This window comes from Rutilus rutilus (assembly GCF_951802725.1).
Source record: "Rutilus rutilus genome assembly, chromosome: 22".
Taxonomy (NCBI): Eukaryota; Metazoa; Chordata; class Actinopteri; order Cypriniformes; family Leuciscidae; genus Rutilus; species Rutilus rutilus.
The window spans coordinates 8,637,269-8,664,449 of NC_140227.1; the positions used below are offsets into that span (position 1 = coordinate 8,637,269).

The window sequence follows — 27,181 nt, forward strand, 5'->3', positions numbered from 1 at the left end:
TGTGAATTAGAGTGATGAGTAGCAGTAATACAAGTCAATAATAATGTCACACTTTACATGATTGCATAAGTCAGGACAGGACTGAGTAACACTGATGAACCTGTTGATGTGATTACTTTATAGAGTGCATAATGACAGCAACGTTGACTTAGACAATGACTTAGAAAGTCAATGGGTACATTCTTCAAAATATATTTTGTGTTCAGCAGAAGAAAGAAATTGTCTTTTCTGAGAATAAGTAAAAGATTTCTACAGGTTAGTATTGACAAGTTATCTCTCAGTGGGAATCAATAGCCTACATTCTCCCTGTGTTGGCCTTTGGATCCTCAGTGTGTCTCTTTTGTTTTTCCTCCACTGTTTGGGATGCAAAGGGCCTGATGACCCGTATTTACTTCTTCATTAACACATATTCTAACAGGAAGTATAACTAGCTCAGTTGGTGGTAAGACAACGACTCTGTTAATCTGTACTCTCAAACAGGAAATGACTATGGCTTTTCTGTGCTCCAGAGACTTTAGTTGAAGAGCATTTGTGGTTATCAACCAGTTTGAGAGTTTCCTCCTGTATGAACAGTGAGTGTGTGATGGCCCAGACAAAAGATCCAAACTTTGGGCAGTCATCAGGCACTAACTCTGCCCTTCAGAGACTGGACACTTTAGCTAGCCGTTTTTTTTACAAATACCGGAAAGGAAACCAGGAGAAAGGACTAGAGAATGAAGGGCCACATGTGTCAGAGTACACTGGCCTTTGGGATGCAACAAGTAAGTCTAAGCCTTTTCAGAGATATATTTTAAATTAATAATCTAATGAATGTTGTTTCAATGCACTAGAATACTGCTTTCTTAAACGGGCTTACTTTTGATATTAACTCATTGCATAGATTATATCTCTGGTTTATTTTCTCAACCATTATTGATTGAAGGATATGATGTGATGTAGGTATTTTAATAGTAAATATCTGATGAGTGCAGAGTAAAATGTTTTAGCCTTGTCCAAATGCATATATTTTTGTACACTTTGATTGTTGTCAGACTGCTTGTGGTTTTAACAGGAAGAGAAACAAGACTTCTCAGAGCAAGCAAACAAACCTGAATTTTCACTTTAGTGAACAGTGGCTATTAAAGCATTACATCTATGAATTATTATCTTTCCTTCTAGTTCGTAGCAGACGAGATAATAGGCCGCCCTGCACACAGCTATCACAGTTTACTTGATGTCTGTATTTACAGACACAACACTCTTGGTTCCAGTGAAATTACAACATAAAATGTAACCAAATTCACCATTACTGATATACATCTGACAAACAGATGCAAATCTCGTGACCAAGTGGCAGCCTGCACCTCATAAAAGATATCAATCAAAAGTTCATAGGCCTATATGTTGGTTGTAGCTGGCTTTATGAAAACATTTACAATGTTGTCAAGGGGAGAGATGTGTAATGTTTTCTTTACATGAAATAGCCATGCGAACTCAACTCAAAGAATCTGTGTAGCAGAAACCTACCTGAAGTGAATATCCCCCCAAAAAAGCATTCACTATAGCTATAGCACACACTGTTTTTAATATTTTAATGGTAACACATTATAATAAGGTACATTAGCTAACATTAGTTAATGTATTAACTAACATGAACTAACCATGAGCAATACATTTGTTACTGTATTTGTTAACGTTAGTTAATAAAAATGCAGCTGTTCATTGTTAATTTATGTTAGTTTAAAATGCATTAACTAATGTTAACAAGATTTTAATAAAGTAAATGTTGAAATTAACATTAACAAAGATTAATAAATGCTGTATAAGTGCAGTTCATTATTCCTTCATGCTAACTAATGTAATTAACTAATGTTAAATAATGAACCTTATTGTAAAGTGTTACCATTTTAATTTGTATTATGCCTAACATACGGTGTTGGCAGGAAGTGCACTGACTCTACTGGGGTTTCCTGCCTTTTTTTTCTTCTTGCTCAAAAACATAAAATTACATTTAATTTTAACATTTATTCTCCCCTCAAACAGAGAACAATCCTTTGCCACTGATGTTTATTCTGTAATCTGTTCCGTTTAGTGAAAGAAGTCTTGACAAAAGCCAAAGATGATTTTTTGATTAAATGGGAGAGTCAGCCACAGGTATGAGAGCTTTATTACAGTAAACATCAAAGTCAAAGACCGTTTTCTCCAGCAGAACTAATTGTTGTCCTCTGCTTTTGGATCTGCAGAGCACATCATGTCTAGATGACTTTGACAGGCTGAAAACTCTTGGGACTGGATCTTTTGGGAGAGTAATGCTAGTCAAGCACAGACAGTCAGGGCAATACTATGCTATGAAGATTCTGGACAGGCAGAAAGTGAGTATGCATACTGTATATCCTCCTGCAGGACCCAGCAATTGCTATTTGTCCTCTGTAGAAGACATTTGTTTTTGTTAATTCTTATTATTTAACAACATGTCTCTTAAAGAGTATACTGAGCTTTTCAGAGCAAAATGTGTACTATTTTGTAAATATTTATTTTTAAATTTTCCAAGAAGAGTATGGTTTTACAATGAAGACAGTGATTCATTCGATGTCCTCGGAAAATGACATCCACTGTAAAAAATAAATAAATAAGTAACTTGTAAAAATTAGTTATATCAACTACCAACAATAAAATTAAATAAAAACACAATAAATTTGGTCTGTGATTGAAGTTAATTCACCTTTATTTATATATCGCTTTATACAATACAGATATACAACACAGCTTTACATTGATATGGAAATGAATGATTAATTGATATAAACAGAATTTAATTTTACAGTAATGCAGCTCTAAAAAGAAAATAGAACAGTAAACAGTTGTTATTCAGTTGAAATCAGTTTAGTGTTAATTCAGTTCAGTTCAATGTCTGTGCAAAGTTCATCAATTATGAAATTAGTTCAATTCATCTTTAAAGCAGCTCTGAAGAAAATATAGTGATGTCATCATCCAGCTCAGTTCAGTTCTCATCCAATAGTGTCAGTGCAGTCGAATAAATAATATTGCTGAATATTAATTGTCCCCAGCTAAACAAGCCAAAAGGCGACAGTGAACGATAATGTTCTGTTTATTATGAGCGTGTGCTACCGTTATGTCGTCTGATGCTGAGAAAAAATAATCATTAACTGGGGAAAAAATATGCTCCTCTGTGTCAATATCATTACAACTGTATGTACTGATAATGATCATCCTTGGTGTGTACCTAATACTTGTGGATCCAAGTTCAATATGCCTGCATTTTGAACTTAAGCTGAGTATTAATATTGCACATTACTAATGCAAATATTACTAACCTTTCCACTAAACAATCTCAGTTTGCAGGTATTGGCACAAACTCAAAGGTTATGTAGGGTTACTTCTATGCACCAAAATAATTTAATCACTAAAATTGAAGAAACTTCTCAAAGAAGAACGACACTACTCACCCTAATGATGACTTGAAACAAAACATTTTTTACAAAAATATATTCAATTTATTAAAACATACATTAATTCTGAATTACAAATATTTTTATTTGCTCAAAAGTCCCCATGCTTTAACAAGTTTTTCAAGATTGTTATGGGTGATCAGTGATCATCAAACTGAGCATGCTCAGAAGCCTCCTCACAAAATTTGGCATTATTGTCAGTTTCACAGATAAGGCTTAAGCCTAGTCCCAGATTAAAATGCATGTTTGAGCATTATTACACAAATTATGGTTATGTTATATTAAAAACTGGGACATTTAGTTTTTGGTTTCAGTTTCGTATTGGACTCTTATGCTGCATCCGAAATCGATAGTATGCGAAAAAGAGTATGCAAGAGTAGTATATAAGCATATGTATATATATATATATATATATAGATATATATATATAGATATAGATATATAACATATTTTTAAATGGTCGCAAGGTTCAAATTCAAATGTAGTACCTAATCTGACAGTATGTGATTTCAGATGCAGCTATAATTTATACATACTTATTTCCTATGTTTTCTTTGGGTTTCCTTGATTGTCATGGTTACATTTGTTGTCATTACTCATTGCTTGATTGATTGCATCCACCTACTCCTTGTTTAGTTCATCATTATCCTGTTTATCCCACCATTATCCTGTTTATCCCACCATTATCCATTATCCTTAAACATTGAATTTGCTTGATTATCATTTTCAAATTGAAAAATTTGAAGAAATTCAAAAAAAGGTCAGATGTGACAGTTTAAATTGTGTCTGGCTGGTCTGGGCCTTGTTTCATGTGTCAGAATGTAATGTTAAATGGTAAAAAAATGACAGAGAAGAGGAAACTGAAACTTCCTCTGTTGACAGGACCAAACCACAGTGAGCCATGATGTTTCCACTGATGACTGTCACGTAATCAGACAGTTTGAGGGGCCGTTTACTCAGCACCGTTTTCAACTAAAAACAGAAAACTTTTTACGGATTTATGAAAACGGCAACATCATGCGTGTATTACGTGTTAACATGGTATAGGGAAATCACTATATGCGGATGATGGGGTCCTTCGGATTAGGGGCAGAAATCTAGAATACATGCAAAAGAAAATGCAGACAGCAGTTAAGGCAGTAAAACAATCGTCATTTAAATGGGGTTTCAGATTATCTACAATCAAATCTCAGATCATTTGTTTCTCTAAGCGACATAAACAAATTTCATTGAAATTATATGGTAAAGAACTTGAGCAAGTTAGGGTGATTAGATTTCTTTACATGGAGACAACACATAGATAAAATGAAAACAAAATGCAAGAAAATTCTAAATATAGTGTGTTGCTTGTCAGGACGGGATTGGGGAGCAACTAGGTCTTCATTGAGAAATATATACTGGGCCCTTATGAGATCAACTTTTGATTATGGTTGTACTGCTTTTATGGTGGCAGCTGAAACTAATCTTAAAAAACGTACTCTGTTACTAATGTAGCCTAGGTTCCCTGAGAGTAACAGGAACGAGTATTGCGTCGCTAGACGCTATAGGAAAACTGCTTTTCTCGAGAATATTGAAGCCTTTATTTTAAAACGTAGTGCAGCTGCACAGCCAGCACAGTGCAGAACTGTATTGGCTGATTGGCTGGGCTGCGGGAACTGCACAAACCTATGGCGAAGCGGCGAGGACGCGCAAACCTATCAAGGCGCTTCCCGCCTCGCGCGTGGTGAAACCTGCTAAAATGTGCGTGGCTACTGACTATATAAGCGGCCCATTTCGCCATGGGAATCAGGTTAAATCGACTGAAGCGACAGTACCTGAACATGAAGCTTAATAGCACGGCCGTCAACGCAATACTTGTTCCCATTACACTCAGGGAACCGAGGCTACGTTAGTAACCGAGTACGTTCCCTTTCGAGAACAGTTCACTCGTATTGCGTCGCTAGACGCTATGGGAACCCATTTCAAAACGCCAAGCTATTAGTTGACGACTTCGCTCTGAACTACCATCTGGGGCTGTGAAGCCCAAGGCTTATAGTAGAACTAAAAGTCAAAAACCAACGGTGACCGGACAAATGTCGGAGCCCACGAAGGGATACCTTGAGGCCTGGGCCTTTTAGGGGCCAAGATCTCCTAGATAGAAAGGACTCATGCCTGCAGAGCCGGCACCTCCAAGTTGTAAAACCTCACAAATGTGGATGGCGAAGACCAGCCGGCCACCGCACAAATGTCTTCAATTGGTACACCACTGGACCATGCCCATGAAGAGGCCATGCCCCTTGTGGAATGAGCCCTGACGCCTATGGGGCATTGAAGGCCCATTGAGGCGTAGGCCAAAGAGATAGCATCTACTATCCAACGTGACAGTCTTTGCTTCATGACTGGGAGCCCTTTGTTGCGGCCGCCGAAGCATACAAAGAGCTGTTCCAACTGCCTGAATCGGATAGAACACTCACCTGGGACACAATGACCTGGGCTCTGAACGGAGTTGAGAGCACCTTGGGTACATAGCCATGTCTAGGTTTGAGGACGACTTTGGAGTCATTGGGCCCAAACTCAAGGCAGGAAGCGTTCATGGAGAGTGCTTGCAAATCGCCCACTCGCTTGACTGATGCTAGGGCTAGCAGGAGTGCGGTCTTGAGCGAAAGTTGCTTTAAGTCAGCCGACTGAAGTGGCTCAAAAGGGGGTCCCCTAAGAGCCCTGAGGACCATGGATAGGTCCCATGAGGGTATAGAGGGAGGACGAGGTGGGTTCAGCCTCGGACCAGGACGCGGTGTCCCGCCAGGCTCGGGAGGAAGATATTTAGGGCTAGAAAGACTGCTCTCATTTCGAGGCAGTTGATGTGTAGGCGTTTCTCCGAGCTCGACCAGAGGCCGGAGGTTGGCCTGCCCTTGCACAGGGCCCCCCAACCTAGGTTGGAAGCATCCGACATGACCACCTTCTTCCTCGAGACTAGACCCATGCTTAGACCTGACTGGTACCAGTTGGTGTCTTTCCGCTTAGCTGGCGCTAGGCGCTGTTCCACCTCTGCTGCTGCCTCCTGCCCTGCCCCACCCAGCAGGTGTTCCACCTCTGCTTCTGCCTCCTGCCCTGCTCCACCCAGTGGCTGTTCTTCCTCTGCTGCTGCCTCCTGCCCTGCTCCACCCAGCGGCTGTTCCACCTCTGCTGCTGCCTCCTGCCCTGCTCCACTCAGCTGCTGTTCCATCTCTGTTGCTGCCTCCTGCTTGGCTGAAGTACCCAAGAAGATTATGAAGACCCTCGAAAGGCTCCTCCTCCGGCTCCTGGGCCCACAACTACAGCAGGCACTTGACCCCCTGCAGTTTGCCTATCGAGCGAACATGGGAGTGGAGGATGCTGTCGTCTACTTGCTTCATCGAGCCCTCTCTTTTCTCGATGGGACAGGGGGGTATGTGAGGCTGATGTTCTTTGATTTCTCGAGTGCATTCAACACCATCCAGCCTCAGATCCTGAGAAGCAAACTCGAGAATCTGAGCATGGAGCCTGCTCTCATTGAGTGGATCATCAGTTACCTGACAGAGCAGCCACAGTACATCAGACTGGGGAACACGGTCTCTGACACTGTGAAAACAAGCATTAGGGCCCCCCAGGGAACTGTACTATCCCCTTTCCTCTTTACCCTACACATCAGACTTCTCATACAGAACATCATCATGCCACATACAAAAATATTCTGATGACACTGTGGTGGCGGCTTGTGTGAGGAGAGGAGACGAGGAGGAGTACAGGAGGGTCATCTCAGAGTTTGTGACCTGGAGCTGGTGCAATGGTCTCATCCTCAATACATCCAAAACCAAGGAGATGATAGTGGACTTTGGGAGGCGTAAGTCACATCATCTACCTGTGGTAATTGAGGGGGAGGGCATTGAGGTGGTCCAGACGTATAAATATCTGGGAGTCCACCTGGACCATAAACTGGACTGGTCAGTACATGTTTATGTAGCATACAGGAAAGGTCAGAGCAGACTCTTTTTTCTCAGGAAGTTAAAATCCTTCCAAGTCTGTAATGAGATGCTGTACCTTTTTTATCAGTCGGTTGTGGCCAGTGCTGTGTTCTTTGCTATGGTGTGCTGGGGCAGCTGTATGACAGCCAGGGAGGGGAACCGACTTGACAAACTAGTCAGGAAGTGTGTGTCAGTGTTGGGGAGGAGGGTGAACTCTGTAGGAGATTTGGTGGAGGAAAGAATGAGGAGAATAATGAAATCCATCCTCAGCAACAGGAGCCACCCACTGCATGACACTGTGGTTGCCCAGCAAAGCAGCCGCAGTGACCGATTCCTCTCCATGAGCTGCAGGACTGAGAGGTTCAGGAGGTCATTTGTTCCGGCCGCCATAAGACTACATAATGGACCTGTTTGAAGTGCATTAATTATTTACTACTAATGATAGTAGCTTGTTTTGTGACTCTTTTTTATTAACTGTTATTATCTGTGTTTTTATGAGTGTATTGTAGTGAGAATGCTTGTTGGTAGACAACACACACTATATGCTGCTGGACATCTGAATTTCCCCTGTGGGGATGAATAAAGGCATCTAATCTAATCTAATCTAATTTAGCTTCAGCCGCTGAGTGGGGTTGAGAGACCGGCGGCACTGGTTTGGCTGGCTGTTGGGTCAGCGCGTTCCTGGGGCGACTGGAGCGTTTGGGCAGAAAGTGTTGCATGGTCTGCGAAGACTTCTGTGCTTCCGTGAAACGCTCAGTGAAGCCCTTCACCGCAGGACCGAAGAAGCCGGTGGTGGAAACTGGGGAGACCAGAAAGGCAGTCTTGTCTGTGTCCTTTATCTCTGTGAGAATAAGCCACAGGTGGCGCTTGAGCACTACCAGGCTGGCCATGCTTCTTCCAATGGCCAGGGCGGTGGTGTTTGTGGCACGCAGGAACAAGTCAGTGGCGCTGCGCAGATCGCGGTAAGCCGCGGGGTCCGGTCCAGACTCGTCCATGGAGCGGAGGAGTTTCGCCTGGAACACTTGGAGGACCACCACAGTGTGCAGGGCTGAAGCAGCTTGAACAGCGGACGCATAGGCTCGGCCAGCAAGAGCTGAAGTGGTCCTGCACGGCTTGGATGGGTGAGTCACTTTAGACCTCCATCCAACAGCGGTGGGCGGTCAGAGATGCGCGGCCACCGCTTCCTCTGGGGGGGCAGCTTCTCATACCCCCTTTCCTTGGCACCGTCGAGAGTCGAGAGCAGTGCAGAGGCGGAAGTGCATAGGTGGGTCGAGTAGGGGGCGCGCCATGACTTCGTCAGTTCGTCATGAACCTCAGGGAAGAACGGCGCTGATCGCTGACGAGGGACCTGCTGTCACCCCAGCAGGAACCATTCGTCGAGGCGGCTTTTAGCTGGCTCTTTAGCTGGCTCTTCCGGTGAAGACCAGTCGAGACCCTATAGTCGAGACCCGGGCTCTATTATTGACCCCGTCCCCCCGTCTCAGACCAGCAAAAGTGTTACCAGAGTAGGCACAGACGTCTGTGCCCACTCTGGTGTCGCTTTTGCTGGTCTGAGATGGGGGGGCGGGGTCAATAATAGAGCCCGACCAATCCTCGCCTTCAGATCGGCGTCATCGTGGAGGTCTTCCTCCGGGTCCACCAAACGAGACGAGGCCGGCCTCTTCATAGGAGAGAGTGTGGAGAGAGTGCGGAGACTGAGCCAGCGTGAACTCACTCATCTCCATGCGCTCTTGTGTCCTCTGACCCCACCGTTCCTTCCTCCGAGGTTCCTGGGACGGGAGGGGCGGGGTTGCTCTCTAAAAAGAAAGCTAGCCACGAGTGCAGAGAGGAGAGTGGCATGTTCTCGCAATGAGAACAGCCGCCCTGAGTGATTGCAGTTTCTGCATGGTTTTTGCCCAAGCAGGAAACGCACTCACATCGTGCTCATCTGTGCGATGCAGAGGGGCTCTGCATGTGACACAGCAGGAGCGCGGCATTTGAAATAATGCTGCTCTTTTAGAAAGAAATTTGCCTTTTAGGCGGTTTTGCTCATTAAAAGGATACGTCGCCGGATGGCCGTAGGGAAACGGTGAATGACGGCGTTGAGTCCGAAGCGCTGAGCAGGAGGCAGCCGTCCACTGAACTGCTGCTGCAGATTCACTGCGTTCCGCTGCTGGGCTCGTTTCGACGGCGAGAAGGCTTTCAAGCAGGAGAAGATCAGCGAAGAGGTGAGTCGTCGCTGAATGAGATTAAATCTGATTCCTATGGCGAAATGGGCCGCTTATATAGTCAGTAGCCATTTTGGCGGGTTTCGCCACACGCAAGGCGGGAAGTGCCCTAATAGGTTTGCGTGTCCTCTGCGCTTCACCATAGGTTTGTGCAGTTCCCGCAGCCCAGCCAATCAGCACGCTATACAGCTCTGCACTGTGCTGGCTGTGCAGCTGCACTGCGTTTTAAAATAAAGGCTTCAATATTCTCGAGAAAAGGAGTTTTCCCATATCGTCTAGCGACGCAATATGAGTGAACCGCTCTCGAAAGGGAACTAGATATAAGCTCAAGCCCTAAGAATATGTAGTGGGGCTTTCAAAACATCTCCAGTTGCGGCAATTCAGGTTGAAATGGGAGAGATGCTGTTGGGTATTAGAAGACTTAAACTTATGCTAGCATATTGGGTAAACCTGCAAGGGCATAATGAATCCCATCCTGCAAAGACTATAGTACAGGAGTGTTGGGAACATAGTAAATCTAATTTTAGGAGTTTTGGAGTGTGAATGAAAAAGCATGAAAATAGGTTTGAATAGTATACAATATTGTCCTACTCTCCCATATTCAAATATCCCTCCTTGGATGTTTATAATACCACTGATTGATTTACAAATACATGAGGAAATAAAAGATAATTTAAAGCAAATACCTGTCTGGTTTGTTGTCAAAAGCTACTTAGAAAATAATTTTACTAATAAAATAATGAAATTTACAGATGGTTAAAAAAACCCTAAAAATGGACTATACAGGTGCTGCAGGGTACATCCCACAATGTGGAAAATATATCAAGAAAAGAACAACAGATAATCTTTCAGTTTATACAGTAGAACTGGTAGCCATTATATTGGGATTGCAGTGGGTAGAAGAATATAACCATAAAAAAAATAAAAAATGTTTTAGTTGCATCTGATAAAATCAGGGAAATCATAATTTAAATATATCAAAGAATATACAGATTACATAATAAAGGTTTGAGTGTATGGTTTGTTGAGGAAGTGGATATGTTGGCTAAACAATCTCTTAAATCACGAACAGTAGATTTGCAGATTGCAGTAAAACTGAGGCTAAAGCAATCATAAAAGATCAAACACAAAAAAAAAATATGGCAGGAATATTGGGATATTAATGATACAGGAAGACATTTGTATAGTATTCAAAGCTTTGTTGGCATGAAAAGGGAGATGAGTAAAAAGCAAAGTGAAGAAAGGATTATCACTCATCTCAGAATAGGACATACAGGGCAGGGCATACATATTATAAATGGGATGTGTTTACATTGCAATCAACCAGAATCTGTCCAACATGTGATGATGGATTGTAATGTATATGAAAAGGAAAGGAAGGAATTAAAATAAGTACTAGAAAAATGTAAACTAAACTTCACTTTAAAAAACATCCTTGGAACAGCATTGAGGAAAATACATATACAGTTAGTGAAATTTTTGAAAGAAACAGGTCTGATGGAGTGAGTATAAAGGTTATTGCTAATTATAATTTATTTTTATTTATCTTTTTTCTTCCCCTACATTCTGCCAAATCTTCTGATCTACACTCCCATTCAGTAGGTGGCGGTAAAACACCTAATAAGCTGGTTTGCCAACCGCCAATAAAAACATAAGAAGAAGTATTACGTGTTCAGTGTATAGCCACGTAGTTTCTTCACAAAGTGACATCGCCATCTACTGGTCTGGCATAAAGGTGCTCTAAGAGATGTCACCAGTTTTTTAGGCCAAAACATTTTTTGTCATTTTCAGTCTCTGTAGACAACCCGGGCTCCACAAACAGCAAGAAAAACAAACTGGGCTAACCCGCACCACGAAACATAACAGACTGTTCCAGCCAATAACCGACAAGAAGGATTTGGGGTGGGGTTTGGGGGGTTAGTGCGCGGATGAGGATGAGGGAGGGTCTAGCTAGCCTCCATTTTGTTTGACAATACTTTAAACGTCAACAAGAAGTGGGACAAGGTGCAGGTAGTTATGTCGGAAGTGTTTGGATTTAAAATACCTAGAACCTCTATGTTTCTACTAATGGGAAATATTAAAGGCATAGTTCCTAAAAGTGATCAATATTTATGTAAGATCCTTCTTGCGGCTTGCAAAAAAACTATAACTAGGAACTGGCTTAAAGATACTATTTTGAAGTGTAAACAATGGTTTGGAATTATTGATGAAATCATGGTTATGGAAGAACTTACGTATATTCTAAGGATAAAAAAAGGTGCTTTTAAAAGGGACTGGGAAAAGAGGTTGATATATAAAGAATGTAAAGACATCCTCAACTAAATAAACAGTAATGGTTATTAGAATGATTTACCCCACCAGTTTGGCTTTGTTGGTCTGTGTTTTTTTTTTTTTTTTTTTAGGGGGGTTAGTGCATACATATAATTTTAGGTATGCAGGTATATGATGATTGATATTTAAGAATATGCATGGGTATGTATAAGTATAAAGCTGTCTATGCTATGTAACATATATCTGAGATGTATTTATACATAATTCCATCTCCTCCCATTTTTGTTAATTATTGTTTTTACTTTAATTGTTCATTCTGTAAATCAAAAATGAAAAATAAAAGTGTTAAAAAAAAACGTCAACAAGAAGTGACGTCACCCAACATCACTTAGAGCACCTTTAAGTAGTTTTAGTCATAGTTAAGTAGTTTGCAGATCCGTGTGAATGGGGATCGTTTTAACAATGTTGTCGTCTGTATACTTTTTAGTAAATTGTTTTAGTACATTGTTGTCGTGTAGCTACAAAACGTAACTATTCATTCATTCAACTATTTTAAAAGACTGGAATAAAGCACCAATAGTACAAAAGTACTATAACGCGGAAGTAGTTGTGCAGGTAGTCCATTGGTTGTGAGATAGCGTTGGAATGTCTTTATGGGTAAGAAACAGCCATCATGTCTGGATCCAGCAGCTTTTGAACAGTTACTCTTAAAATCTGTATTTTAAAATCACAACTTTGCTTGTTTTTACATAGAAATACAACAAGACTAATGTTGTTTTATTTTACTTTAACCAAAAACCAAAGTAGCTAATGAGAATCTGTGAAATTTATATCACTATTCCTCAAACTATTTATGTTTACACAAATTAGATTGCCGCATTAATATTGATATAATATAAATAAAAAAGAATGTTACAGAATTCTACCCTTGTACCCTATTTATACTGCTAGGTAAAATATGCTTATAGTACATTAAAAATTGTAATTAAAATTCTATTTTGTTTAGTATTTAAAATATTTGCCTGTTTTTTTTTCTTATTATTAATTATTTCTCATAATTTTCTTTTACATTTTTTTTTATCCCTGCTTTTGATGATTTTCTAGGTGGTGAAGCTCAAACAGATAGAACACACATTAAATGAGAAGAAAATATTACAAGCAGTTTCCTTTCCTTTCCTTGTGAAACTGGAGTGCGCTTTTAAGGTACAGGAGCAAATTATATTGAGAAGAAAGATAATGTTAAAGTGTGTGTTTGTTGTGTTTGGCAGGGCTACAGCAAAAATGCAACATAGAAATTAATTTCATTAAATAATTCCCTCAACAGGATAATTCAAATTTGTACATGGTCATGGAATATATCCAAGGCGGTGAGATGTTCTCACATCTGAGACGGATTGGAAGATTCAGGTGAACTGCTTAAAAACTAGTTGATAAAAACTCTTTATTATGTGCCTTTAGCTTTCTTCCATTCTTTATCAATGAAATAACTTTTCTTTCTTTTTTTCTAATAGTGAGCAGAATGCACGTTTCTATGCTGCTCAGATTGTTCTGACGTTCGAGTATCTTCATTCTCTAGACCTTATCTACAGGGACCTTAAACCTGAAAACTTGCTCATTGATCATCAGGGATACATCCAGGTGTGCCAGTCACTTGGCTGCTGATCTTCCGATAAAATGTTACTTTCACTTTGGTGTTGTATTCATACATAATTTTAATTAGCTTCATCCATAACTCTTATATTTGAATGTGATTAAGGTAACAGACTTTGGCTTTGCCAAACGAGTGAAAGGCAGAACTTGGACATTATGCGGTACACCAGAGTACCTGGCACCAGAGATCATTCTCAGCAAGGTAAGAAAACACACCAGTAGTTCTTCCTCCTTAGGAGTTCAACGAGGTCTCAGCGTTTGCTCTTTTTCTTTGTTAGGGCTACAACAAAGCTGTTGACTGGTGGGCGTTGGGTGTTCTGATCTATGAAATGGCTGCTGGATATCCACCTTTCTTCGCTGATCAACCTATTCAGATCTATGAGAAAATCGTATCTGGCAAGGTATTTATTTATTTATTTTGTCCAGAAAGCTTATCAGCTTCTTTTTTTTTTTTCTTTTTTTTTTTTGGACACATTTTTATTTATTTTTGCATTTTATTTACCTTTAAATTACTAGACTTTATCAATAATTTAATTTAGTAAAATAATTTAAGCACATTCTTTCACTTAAAGGGGTCATCGGATGCAAAATTCACTTTTATATGAATTTTTTATGAATCTATGACACAACCACCATACAATGAAAAAAATCCATTCACTCCTTTTTTTAATCCTCAAAAAGCCTAAACACTCTAAATAATTAGTAAAAAGTAAAATGTTATAATTGTACTGCAATGTAAATTAGTTAAAATCTAGGAGATGCCTAGGGAATTCCTTTTTTGTATTTATTAACCAATTTAAAAAAAAAATCCCCATTTTTCATTCCTTCCTATGGTGGTCAAATTGGCACGTGAGGGAAGGATTTGTCATTATTTTGATTAAAACCACATAATCTCTTCAAATCCAGTCATTTTGTGTGTGTGTGTGTGTGTGTGTGTGTGTGTGTGTGTGTCTATTCTAAGTTCAAATGTGACAAAAGTCCTAAGGTCTTGGACCACTCTGATGAACACTAAATGTTTTTAAATTAAAAGAAAAAGATTTTTGAGGAAAAATTACTAAATAATACTTTATAGATTCCTTTATTGAAATGTTATTTCACTGGTGAGTGGCAAAATTTGTGAGTATTCTGGGTAGTTGCCAGGATTTTGCTCTGCTCATATTAAGGTGTTTTGAGTGGCTGTTTGCACATTTTTTAGCACAATTTGTTTTTCAGTAGTTGTCAGTGTGTTGGCCCTATATCAAAAGTATATCACAATTTCTATTTATTTTACACAAACTTGATTGGTTCATCAGTATTCAATAAATAATAATAATAAATAATATCATATCGTCATATATTTTTGGGACCAGAATAAACATCTTAACAGGAGCATTTGTCGCACAAAGGTCCTAGAGATGTTTTCAGCATTTGCTGACTTCTACAACAATGCATGTTTTTTTGTTTTGTTTTTTTTACATAATTCGAGATTATTGAATAAATATCAAACATTCAGATGTGAATACTTGATTTGCACAGGTACGATTCCCCTCACACTTCAGTTCAGACCTGAAGGATCTTCTGCGCAATCTGCTGCAAGTGGACCTCACGAAGCGCTTTGGCAATTTGAAAAATGGAGTCAGTGACATCAAAAACCACAGATGGTTTGCTACGACAGACTGGATTGCAATCTATGAGAAGAAGGTGTGGCCTATTGTTCTTTAACACGTTATTCATACTTTCAGGATTCAAGTTTCTGAATGGATCTTGAGAACCGCTCTTTATTTCTTCATGAATTTTACAGGTTGATGCTCCCATCATACCAAAGTGCAGAGGGCCTGGAGACACAAGTAACTTTGATGAATATGATGAGGAAAACATACGCGTATCTGTCACAGAGAAATGTACAAAAGAGTTCTTGGAGTTCTAGGGTACCTGTAAAAGCTTTATGAGTTCTTTTTTTCTTTCTTTTTTATAGTGTCCTTATTTTTTCTTTTTTTTTGTAAAAACATTTGATTAGATGTAAAAGTTTAACTTTATTATGCTAATTTATACATTGAATAAAGCCTTTTTTTCACTTTTTGCAGTTTTTTACCATGGAACACTGCTCCATTTTCCCCCTTTTACACATTAAAGAAAAGTAGCCTATATGTTCAGTATTAATATATGAAAAAGCTAAATTCTCTATTACGTGTGTGTGCGCGCGCGCGCGTGATAACTGTAGAATATGTGTATATGCTGAAGAAAACCTGTGGCTGTTCAGAAATATGAAAAGGTAAAGAAAGTACAATCTAAAAGTGTAAAAAATTTTGTTTGAATGTTTTTTTTCCCCTCCAGCTTTGAAAACAGATCCCCTAAATAATGGTAGGCTACAGCTCAATCATATATGATAGTTTTTTTGTTTTTTTTTACTATTATTTTTATATCTGCTGTAGAGATCATGCTGTACAATTTTGTGACCAATTATTTAGACACTGAATAAAATAAAATTATTTGCATTGCCTTGTAATGTCCAATGCAAAGTGTCAGTGTATTTTCTGTCTTTTATTTGTCCTTATGTTTGTGAATGATTTTACTTCCCCACTTGAATGAAGCCCTAGGATGCTAAAACCTACTGTCTTGCACATGTAGAATGTTAAAGCATTTGGTGTTAATCCTGTTGTAACAAATTGTATTGCCTTATTTTTTTTTCGTCAAGAAGTGGACTTGCAGAGAAAATCGCATTTGTAATATAATATAATATAATATAATATAATATAATATAATATAATATAATATAATATAATATAATATAATATAATATAATATAATACAATATAATAGTCAAATACTGTTACAATCCTGGATAAAAATCAAGTGGTAAAACGGCCTATTTCTGTTGCATCGATTTCTCAGTTAAAAATAACAGGTTGATTTAGATCTATCCGTGCTTGTGAACAACTACATTTCCCATCGTTCGAGACTACATTACCCATGATCCCCCGTTCCTGCATTTGTCGGATTGTGCTGGGCGAAAAAAGCGTAATATTGTTCCAATGATCGGGAATCAATAACATCCAAACCATCAACATAAATCATCCAATCATAAAACAAATTGGTAAGATAAAAGCTTTTCATCCAAACAATTGGAAAGTGTCGTTTTGTTTTCTTAGAATGACGGCAAATGTCATAAATGTGGAGTTAAAGGAAGCTAGCTGGCTAATGAGTTCATCATCTGCTTTATTAATCATCACACTGTTGAAATTCATCATAAAAACACTTGTAATATATTCAATATATGTTTTGTTGAAAAAATACTTCTGTTTAGCCTGTCAGATTACAGCTTCAGTGAGACAGTTACAGATATTTATAGCAAGACTAATATATTTCATACGGTATTTTTCAGTTATTAAAAATACTTTACTGACAATAAATTATTAGATGTTTTATTTATAATTAAAAATCACTTCTCTATGTTAAAAAAAATAATAAATGGCTGTCATTTTGTTTATCGCGTTTCTCTTCATAGACACGGAACCTGTCAAACCAGCAAGGGAAACGCTTAGGCTATTTTAATTTATCTTATAACTCCGGTATTTTTCGCATGTAATTTAAGATGTTCTGAAACCTAAAAACAGAATTGAGTTTCTTTATATGATAATAATGATTATAATAAAATATAAATTTACTAGTAATTTGATTTAGGCTATTTTCTGACAGATTACCTTAATGTTTACAATGTATTTCCTCTAGTTTCCTCTATTTAACATGTCTAGCCTCTTTTGTGGTCCTGAACTTTTTGGTTTATTACTCACGTGAAGGATCACAGTGCTTAAAATATTGGTTGAGTTAAGTGAAAGAATGATTTATCTCTTTTTTTTTTTTTTTTTTTTTGCTCAGATTATTATTATCATTATTTATTTATTTATATATTTTATTGTTTTGCAGAATCAATTCTCTGACTACACAAAGATTTATTCAGAAGCTTGTGTAAGTTTATGGAAAATGGGGCAGTTTTGCACAGCGGGAGATGAAGGCCATGAGGATACAACTGAACACATCTAATGGAATATATAGAGCAGTCTCACCTCTCTGACAAACAGGTGAGATAGATCAGTTGTTGATCAGATTAATAAAATATTCATTAGTGTACACATATCAAAGCAGAGCGTCTCCTTGCACCTCAAGAATTTATCAGAATTTGCAAATATGAATTAAATGAATGAATTAAAATAGAGCATGTCCCATACTATAGTATTTCTTAGAGAACAACTACAGGAGCTTGTGATGATAGACTATAATTGCATGTATTGATCGGAATCCATTGAGAATTTTTATTTTTAATCCAGCAGTCATGGAAGCCAAGGAAAATGGGTCAGTGGACATCAAAAGGTAAGTGTATACTAAGCTATGTGACGGTATCAAATTTTAATTTAACGATAATTGCTGAAGCTTTTATCATTGTATGATTGTATTATCGTGGTATTGAATTAAGATACAAAAAAGTGTTGTTCTCCTAACAGGTTTAATAACTTTTCTTATAACAAAAAGAACTAGGAACATTTAAATATCATAAAACAAAACACAAAACAATGTAGCCTATAAAGTAAACAGGTTTCAAACAGATAAAGAGCAATGTAACACTTTACAATAAGGTCCCGTTAAGGTAATGCATTAACTAACATTATCTAACAATGAGCAGTGGCTACATTTGTTACAGTAGTTATTATTATTTCTTAACGTTAGTCAATAAAAATACAACTGTTCATTGTTAGTTAATGTTTTCCATGTCCATTGAATAATATTAACATATACAACTTTGATTGTAATAATGTTTTAGTAAATGTTGAAATTAACATTATCTAATATTAATAAATTCTTTAGAAGTATTTTTCATTGTTAGTTCATTAGTTCAACTAATGAATTCACTAATCTTAACAAACATAACTTTTCATGGTAACACTTTACAGTAAGGTTCATTAGTTAACATTAGTTAACTACCTTAGTTAATGAACTAAGAATGAACAATACTTCTACAGCATTTATTAATCTTAATTAATCTTAATTTCAACATTTACTAATACATTATTAAAATCAAAGGTTGTATTTGTTAACATTAATGCACTGTGAAGTGTGAACTAACATGAACAAACAAAGCTGTATTTTTTATTAACTAACATTAACAAAGATTAATAAATACTGTAACAAAAGTATTACTCATTGTTAGTTCATGTTAGTTAATGCAGTAACTAATGAACCTTATTGTAAAGTGTTACCCTTTTTATATATATTTTTTATATATATATTTTATATTTCGATAACATACTAATATAACCTTATTGTAAAGCGTTACTGAACAATGATAAAGAATGATCTAGTCCAGATTTAAATGTAAAAATGTTTAAAGGGATACTCCACTTTTTTTGGAAATAGGCTCATTTTACAACTCCCCCAGAGTTAAACAGTTGAGTTTTACCGTTTTCGAATCCATTCAGCCGAACTCCGGGTCTGGCGGTACCACTTTTAGCATAGCTTAGCATAGATCATTGAATCGGACAAGACCATTAGCATCTCTCTCAAAAAAATGACCAAAGAGTTTCGATATTTTTCCTATTTAAAACTTGACTCTTCTGTAGTTACATCGTGTACTAAGACCGACGGAAAATGAAAAGTTGCGATTTTCTAGGCTGATATGGCTAGGAACTATACTCTCATTCCTGCGTAATAATCAAGAAACTTTGCTGCCGTACCATGAGTGCAGCAGGCGTAATGATATGACCAGCGCCTGAAAATAGTCCCAGCTCGGTAACTTCCAACGTGACCGGGACTAAGTTTGTCTAACCTATTAGACCTATTTTCAGGTGCTGCATCATATCATTACGCCTGCTGCACTCATGGTACGGCAGCAAAGTTTCTTGATTATTACGCAGGAATGAGAGTATAGTTCCTAGCCATATCAGCCTAGAAAATCGCAACTTTTCATTTTCCGTCGGTCTTAGTACACGATGTAACTACAGAAGAGTCAAGTTTTAAATAGGAAAAAATCGAAACTCTTTGGTCATTTTTTTGAGAGAGATGCTAATCTTGTCCAATTCAATGATCTATGCTTAGCTATGCTAAAAGTGGTACCGCCAGACCCGGAGATCGGCTGAATGGATTCGAAAACGGTAAAACTCAACTGTTTAACTCTGGAGGAGTTGTAAAATGAGCCTATTTCCAAAAAAAGTGGAGTATCCCTTTAAGTTTGAAAAAAATAGACAGCCTATCAAGTCTTTAAGTCATTAAGTATTTGATGCTGTGATGAACACCGTAGCGAATACAAAAATCTGATTGGCAGTTTGGAACAATTAAATAATGATCAGAAACAGCAGCTGCTTTGTTTGCGGGGTTACCAGGGTAACGGCTGCATTTCTGCTGTTCCATAAAAGCGTCAGAGAGTGACGGTGCATTTTCATTCAGCGCCGTCTCCTTCACTCGGTCCTACATGCGCATCTCATCTGTGTTGGGCTTGTTTACATCAGAGTGCACATGCCTCTTTGACGCAGCATACACGGTGTTGGAAAAGTATTCTTAAAATGCACTAAATTTAAAAATCGAAATAATTCATAGTAAGGAATTATTCACAGTACTTTGAAGTGCCCACAATAACAATACCATGCATGTTAATTATTGTGATATCTTATTACCACATCGACACGTCTAGCGTATACAATAACAAAATTGAAGCCAATTCAAATATTTCTGTTTTATACACTTGATAAAGGCTGTTTCTAAAATTACCTGAGCTCGGAACAAAGATTTTTTAAGATGGACCCCTTCCTCCTGGGCCAATATTTGAAGAACTTTAATAGGCCTATTTCAACCAACAACAAACTCAGGCAATCTGATGGAATAAACCAGTCATCTTCATGCTTACCTTCGCAATCCATTTATTTAGCCATCCTCAAAGTTGGTGTTGTCTCCCTGATGAAAATCAATAGGGAATTTAAGAATTAGAAAATTTGGGTTCCAAGGAATTCCAATTGACCTTTCGCCAGCCCCTCCCCCAAAACGGCCATTGTCCAATCACACATCATAGCAACCGTTACTATGTGAGCAGGTCCGACAAACATTAGCAAGATGGTGAAGCGTGCGCCCCATAGACAGTATAAGGGTGCGCCCATGGCGTTTGTAAATCGGACACTAGATACCCCGAGAGATTGTCTGGAGGAGTTGTGTTCTTTCCCAAAGCCGAAAACACAACGTGAACGATGCCTACAATGGATAAAACAGTGTGGACGGCCCCACTCCCAGTTAAATGTGTCGAACATTACGAAGCATAAATACGTCTGCTGGCTGTGGTGTCGATGGCTACTTAAAGGTTTTTTTGTTTTGTTTTTCTGATCTGAAAAACTATCCTATCTGTTACTCAAAAAACATAATATTGTCTGAACCGCGAGTTTTATGATCCGTTGCCCCACTAATAAATATTATGGTCTCAACCGCGAGTTTTGTGATCTGTTGTCCCCCTAATAAATATTATGGTAAGTGCATTGTGAAAGACAAGCAATGAAAGTTATTTAGATGCAAATTAAGGCTATGTCTGGTTAAACAGTTATTGTGTGATTTCGTTTATTGTGCGTTGTCAACTTGATGAATTTGAGAAAGAAAATCATTTTTGGAAGAAAATGCACCACGTACTTTTGTCAATGATATAAGTTATAGCTAAAAGATTGTAAAAGCTTTCAGTTCACCCTGCCTAATTGTAGTTGAAAAGTCAAATTAAGCTTGATTAATGATATACTGTGACTGATCAGATAAACTACAGCATCGAGAATATAACTCCCATGTGTTTTGCAGCATTTAAAATTTTAGTCAGTGTGTTATGCGAAAAAACACACATAAGAAATTATTGCTGACAGCACTTTTATTTTCAGAGTTTTTTCTTTCACACAAAAACACAACAGAGTGTCTTTCAATGCTTTTAAACACTTGTTTTCTTGTTCTTTGTCATATCACAAATGATGTGTATGAACACCGGTAAGCATTAGCCTCGATAGAGACGTAGATAGTAGTCGTGTCTCCTTCATTGCGTATTTTTATATTTTGAATATATCCCTCCACTGCATACTGTAACCCCTTTTGCCTCGATCTGGAGGATATCGCGGAGGTATTGCTCCAAAAATGGTCACTGACACGCACGGGTATAGGCTACCTCTTCCCGTCATGGCAATCTGTCGCGCTGGTCGTGTTTGACCATTTGTTTGTCGGACGTAGCAACAGTAACTAAGGGGGGCGGGGCTCGGCGAAAGGTCAATTCTTAGTTCAGCCCTCAGTTTGTGTTGTACAATACTAGTGAAAAATCATCTTCTTTTGGCTGCTCCCGTAAGGGGTCGCCACAGCGGAATTATCCGCACATTGGATTTGGCACAGGTTTTACGCCTGGCCTTCATGACACAACCCAGCACTAAGAGTGCACTAACTCGTGCAACACTGGTGCTGGGACACTCAAATATACTCACTCCTATGGCCAATTTAGCATATCCAATCCACCTAGCCCGGACGTCTTTGGATATGGGGAGAACATGCAAACTCCACACAGAAAGAACTCCTGGCTCAGCTGGGGCTCGAGCTGAGGACCTTCTTGCTGTGAGGCAACAAACTACCTACTGAGCCACCTGAATCCAGAAACAGTGCAGGAAATCCACTTTTAACATACTGTGCCACTTTAGAATAGAAATGCTTTGCCTCTTCCGTGACAGTGGAGCTGTCGTCTGATGTTTAGATGGCCTCTCGTTTATTACACAAGGGCAGAGCCATGGCAACCGGACTGAAAATAAATGGTTTGCATGGCAACTGCTGCCAATTTATTTGATAATCAGCATTGATTTTATTTAAAATATTCAAACACTGTCAGTTGTTGAAAATCAGAATATTATTACAACACTGATTTGACTAAAGCAGATTTTCCTGAACAAGAGCTTATGCACAAAATTAATAAGTGATTTGAGCACACACACCCTTTCTCCATGACCCTGCCCTCCAAAAACTGTTCAGGCAAACTGATGTCAGCATATACTAACACAGAGAGGCAGAGGACGATGTCTGATTGGACACTTTTAGTGATATCCTACAGCACACATGAAACAGATTTAAGCCTAGTAAAGTGATTATTTGAAAGTGATGAAGTGTTATAAAGTTATCACATTTCTTGGAAGATTGTGTAGACATATGGAATGGTTAAATCATACTAATGCATCAGTTGAATATTTTTCACTCCCTAATAGTTCTGTGGAGAATGGGCAGCTTACTGATCCCGCACACTGGGCTGTGGTGGATGTGGTCAATTATTTTAAAGCAACAGGGTTTGAGGAGCAAGCCAACGCTTTCCAGGATCAGGTAGGGGTTCATTTAACCCTAAATTATAACCCAAGTTATTTGCTGCACAGTGTCATGACACATTTCTTTGCAAGTCACATATATATATATATATATATATATATATATATATATATATATATATATATATATATATTACAATTTAAAATAATGGTTTTTAATATACTTTAAAATGTATTTCTGTGATGCAAAGCTGAATTTCCATTAGCCATTATTCCAGTCTTCAGTGTCACATGATCCTTTAGAAATCATTCTAATATATTCATTTGATACTCAGTATTATCAATTTTGGAAACAGTTGTGCTGCTTAGTATTTTTTGGAACCTGTGATCATTTTTTCAGGATTCATTGATGAATAAAAATTTAAAAAGAACATAATTTATTTAAAATAGAAATCTTTTCTAACAATATCTAAAAAATACTTTACAGTAATACAGTAATAAGGTTCATTAGTTAACATTAGTTAATGTATATTAACTAACAATGAGCAATACATTTGTTACAGTATTAATCTTTGTTAATGTAGTTAATAAAAATACAGCTGTTAATTGTTTGTTCATGTTAGTTCACGGTACATTAACTAATGTTAACAAATACAACCTTTGATTTTAATAACGTATTAGTAAATGTTGAAATTATTATTAAATAACATTAATACATGCTGTAGAAGTATTGTTTATTCTTAGTTGTTGTTAACTAAGGTATAACTAATGTTAACTAATGAACCTTATCGTAAAGTATTACCATCTTTACTATCACTTTTTATCAACTTACATCCTTGCTGAATAAAAGTATTAATTTATTTAAAAAAAAATAAAAAAAATAATAATTACTGACCCAAAACTTTTGAACGGTAGTGTATATTGTTACAAAAGATTTCTATTTTAAATAAATGCTGTTCTTTTTTTAAACTTTTTATTCATCAAAGAATCCTGAAATCAGATCAAATAAATGCAAGCTTGATGAGCATAAGAGGCTTTTTTCAAAAACGTTAAAAATAGTAATGTTTCCAAACTTTTGACCGGTACATACATATACATATACAAGACATCCTTGACTGGAGTGAACAAACTAAGACATTATTATTCCTCATATCAAACTTTAGAATTGCAGGGACATTTTTGCCTTGCATTTTCCTAAATGTTTCCTAAAAGGTCTGACCAGCGCTAATTTGCAAAACGCAAAATACGTTGCGTTGTGCACTTTTCACAACAGTTTTAAAGTGAAATGTTCAGTGAGTGACACTAAAAGCCTGTTTAGTTTTCTCCGGAACAGATGAACGCGAATATGGCAACGTTTTATTACGTTGGAGTTTGTACGCATCACCGCAGTTCTGAATTGAAATGTTCCGGTGAGTGGCGCTAAAAGCTTAATGCTCCATTTTAAAATAACATAGCTACACCTACACTAAACCTACCTGATAGTGTTAACAAAAACAAATGTGACATAAAAAAGCAATCATAACCGTGCCATTTTAGCTTGTTTTTGAGCTCTTTTATAGTGGCTCGTCTTTCACGGGAATCATGCACTATGGTAAAAACGAGTGTTTTGAGGTCATAACATAATTGTGAAAAGAGCTGCGTGAAAACAAGTCTTTATTAATTCATAATCTGCCCCTGTAATCGTAATTGTGTGTGAAAACAATTAAAAGTGCTTGCTGTTTTACTGCCTCTAGTGTTCATTTCTGTTGGAAACTGCAGTGATATGTGCGTATTGGTACGTATTTTGTGTTTTGCAAAAATGTTGCCTGTGTTGCATAATCCACAGCTACCCTTCTGGTACTTTATTTATTAATTCATGGCTAATGTTTAGCCAAATAATTTACTTGTTTTTATACATTGACAATTCAAATCAACTCATTTTACCAGCTATGTACAAAATTTACTTTGATATGCACTTTTTAATGCCTCCATGTTCATCTCTCAATTACATTCAGCTGTGTCTGAAATATGGTCATTAGACAAAAATTTCAATTCTCAAGTACAAGTGATAACAAGACAACCATAGTATAAACCTATTATGATGCGATTTGGGATTTTATACTTTAAAGTTGTATGATGAATTCAATAATATTCATGTTATTCTTTTGTCTTCTGTGTTTCTGTATTTATTTATTTTTGCTAAACTTACAGGAAATCGATGGCAAATCCCTTTTATTAATGACTCGTAATGACGTTCTAACCGGATTGTCAATAAAACTGGGTCCTGCACTGAAGATATACGAGTATCATGTCAAGCCTCTCCAAACCCAACATTTAAAAAGTAACGTCTCGTAGCTGCTTGCAGCCATGTGGACGCATGGAAGACAATCACCGCAGTGCAGGGTAACTGCAGACAGAACTAATACATTTTATGCATCTTGATAAATAAACATGGTGAATTTATTGCTTTTAAGGTCTCATTCTGCTGTACAGGCACATTTACAGTTTTCAGCCGACCTATGTTTAACAGTGTGTTCCTTCAGATTTGACTTTGTGTGCTTGTCCATAAATCATTATTGCTTTTAAGATGAAATGCTTGGTTTAATAATGTGATCTGTGATGTCAAATGAAAAACTGAGATGTTTCTGTGTAATGCATGAAGTACGTCTTGAACGGAAGTGAGATTGACAACATTGCTGTCACAGTTGAGATTTTATCAGTTTGTTGGTGTTTATTTCCCTTTTTGTTTTTCCAGTTTTAATAGATTAAAAAGTGTGTTGAGATAAATTGACAGCACAAATGATCAAATGTCTGAAAATGATGATAAAGGCTGAACGCGTGAGGTTTGTTTTCGGAAATCCTGTCAGAATGACAGTGCTTTGTGCTGCTATTAATTCTGTTTATTCATTTCATTCTGTAACTAACAATGTGATTCCTGATGAATTGGTGAATTGTTGTTGTTGACAGACAGCACAACACTTTAAATCTAAAGCGGTTTGTGATACAGGGTGTTTTAAAAAGAGGAAAGAAAGGCCAGTGTAGCCTGCAATAAATGGTGCTTTTTCAGATTCCACTAACTGGTCCTCATTACAGTGCTGTTTAATTTCCTTTGTGCATGTGAATAATAAATGTAATAATCAGTTTTCCACTAAAATCAATCTCCTAAAACAGTCAAATCCCCAAAACATTACTGGCATGTATTGGTGTGATTAACTGATGCCGTTTTCTTTTCTTTAATTTTTTTTTACCCCTCAATGTTGATAGTGATCAATGAAATAAGATGATGAAGCCAACTGATATTTAATGTTAATAATTTTGTTCATTGCTACTCCAGAACCACTGCTGTAAACACCTTTCATCTCAAATCTATTTTAAGTTTATTACTTTTGAAGAACACAGTTATAACTCTGAAAACTATAGAAATGGATTCAAGTTTAAAACAATGTTATAAAGATGAGAACACTGTTTATTAACCCACAGTTTTCATTTATTAATATGTGTCCAAGGGAGTTCTCATTTAAACCTTTTTATATTTGTAAATTTGATGTAAAAATAAAAATAAAAATGAAGTCTGTTGAATATTTAAACAGATAATCATGCTTTATAGATTTTATTTGTTTTGCGTATATGTAGTTTGTGAATGTTGCCGGTCTTTACATTTTGGCTCGTGGTTTTCTGCGCACAGTGCCTGTGATGTTTCCTGCTGGATTATCGAGAGGAAGATAAACCTGAAATAAAAGCACAACAACATAATGTGACATGTAAATGAAATATAAATACATACAAAGCAACACTCCACATACCCTTCATACTCTTAAGTTGGGATAACAAAGTGGTTTGTAGAAATGTGGCAATAAAGTCATTTTAAGAGTTGCAGCCTCAAAAGTCCTGATTTTGTCAGAGCCTGAAAACTCTGAACTTTGTTCTGTGTCAATACAGATATTCAGACTCATCTGAACTGATAACCTGTGTGTGTGACTGGCTTTTTCCCCAGGATTTTCTCTGTCACTCACCTCATCCTTGTTAGAGAGTCCCATTTTTGTCATGTCAATGACAAAATAATGCTGATTCGGCATAATAATCTCGATTTCCTCAACCTATTGAATCCAGTTGATGACAAGACATAAAAGCACATTTTTTATGACATGGAATATTATATTAATTTCTAGTGTATATACATGAGTAACATAAAGCAGTAAGCCACTCAAGGTCATGCTTTGTTTTTATGCTTTGTTCAAATCACTAACCTTTAGTATAAGCAGTAGTAACAAAAGTCAAAAGTTTTTGCACTAACAAAAGTCACACAAAACTGAAATCAGTTTGACTTACCTGTGGAATTCTGTCAAGTACCAGGAGTTGTGTATCGTACAGAGTTTTCTGAACTGAAGGAG

At 37.4% G+C, this 27,181-nt stretch overlaps 3 protein-coding genes across 4 annotated transcripts in view; 2 read left to right on the forward strand and 1 right to left on the reverse strand.

Moving 5' to 3' along the window:
• The window catches only part of LOC311282093 (tubulin polyglutamylase TTLL7-like), a 164,438-nt gene that overhangs the window by 134,974 nt on the left and 2,283 nt on the right, over positions 1 to 27,181 (reverse strand). The gene's annotated exons all lie outside the window — the stretch shown is intronic.
• Positions 430 to 16,028, forward strand: prkacba (protein kinase, cAMP-dependent, catalytic, beta a). The gene is made up of 10 exons (XM_084395662.1): positions 430 to 761; positions 2,072 to 2,133; positions 2,223 to 2,351; positions 12,991 to 13,089; positions 13,211 to 13,293; positions 13,398 to 13,524; positions 13,643 to 13,738; positions 13,815 to 13,937; positions 15,052 to 15,216; positions 15,317 to 16,028. Exons 1-10 carry the CDS (start codon positions 566 to 568, stop codon positions 15,440 to 15,442), a joined length of 1,206 nt encoding a protein of 401 aa, XP_084251788.1. The 5' UTR covers positions 430 to 565; the 3' UTR covers positions 15,443 to 16,028.
• On the forward strand, positions 17,449 to 25,863 carry samd13 (sterile alpha motif domain containing 13). 2 transcript variants are annotated; one of them, XM_084395663.1, is made up of 4 exons: positions 17,449 to 17,594; positions 17,841 to 17,883; positions 22,758 to 22,869; positions 25,002 to 25,863. In XM_084395663.1, exons 2-4 carry the CDS (start codon positions 17,846 to 17,848, stop codon positions 25,143 to 25,145), a joined length of 294 nt encoding a protein of 97 aa, XP_084251789.1. In that variant the 5' UTR covers positions 17,449 to 17,594; positions 17,841 to 17,845; the 3' UTR covers positions 25,146 to 25,863. The 2 variants fall into 2 exon arrangements, with proteins under 2 accessions (XP_084251789.1, XP_084251790.1); XM_084395664.1 differs by having other exon boundaries at positions 17,450 to 17,594; positions 17,844 to 17,883.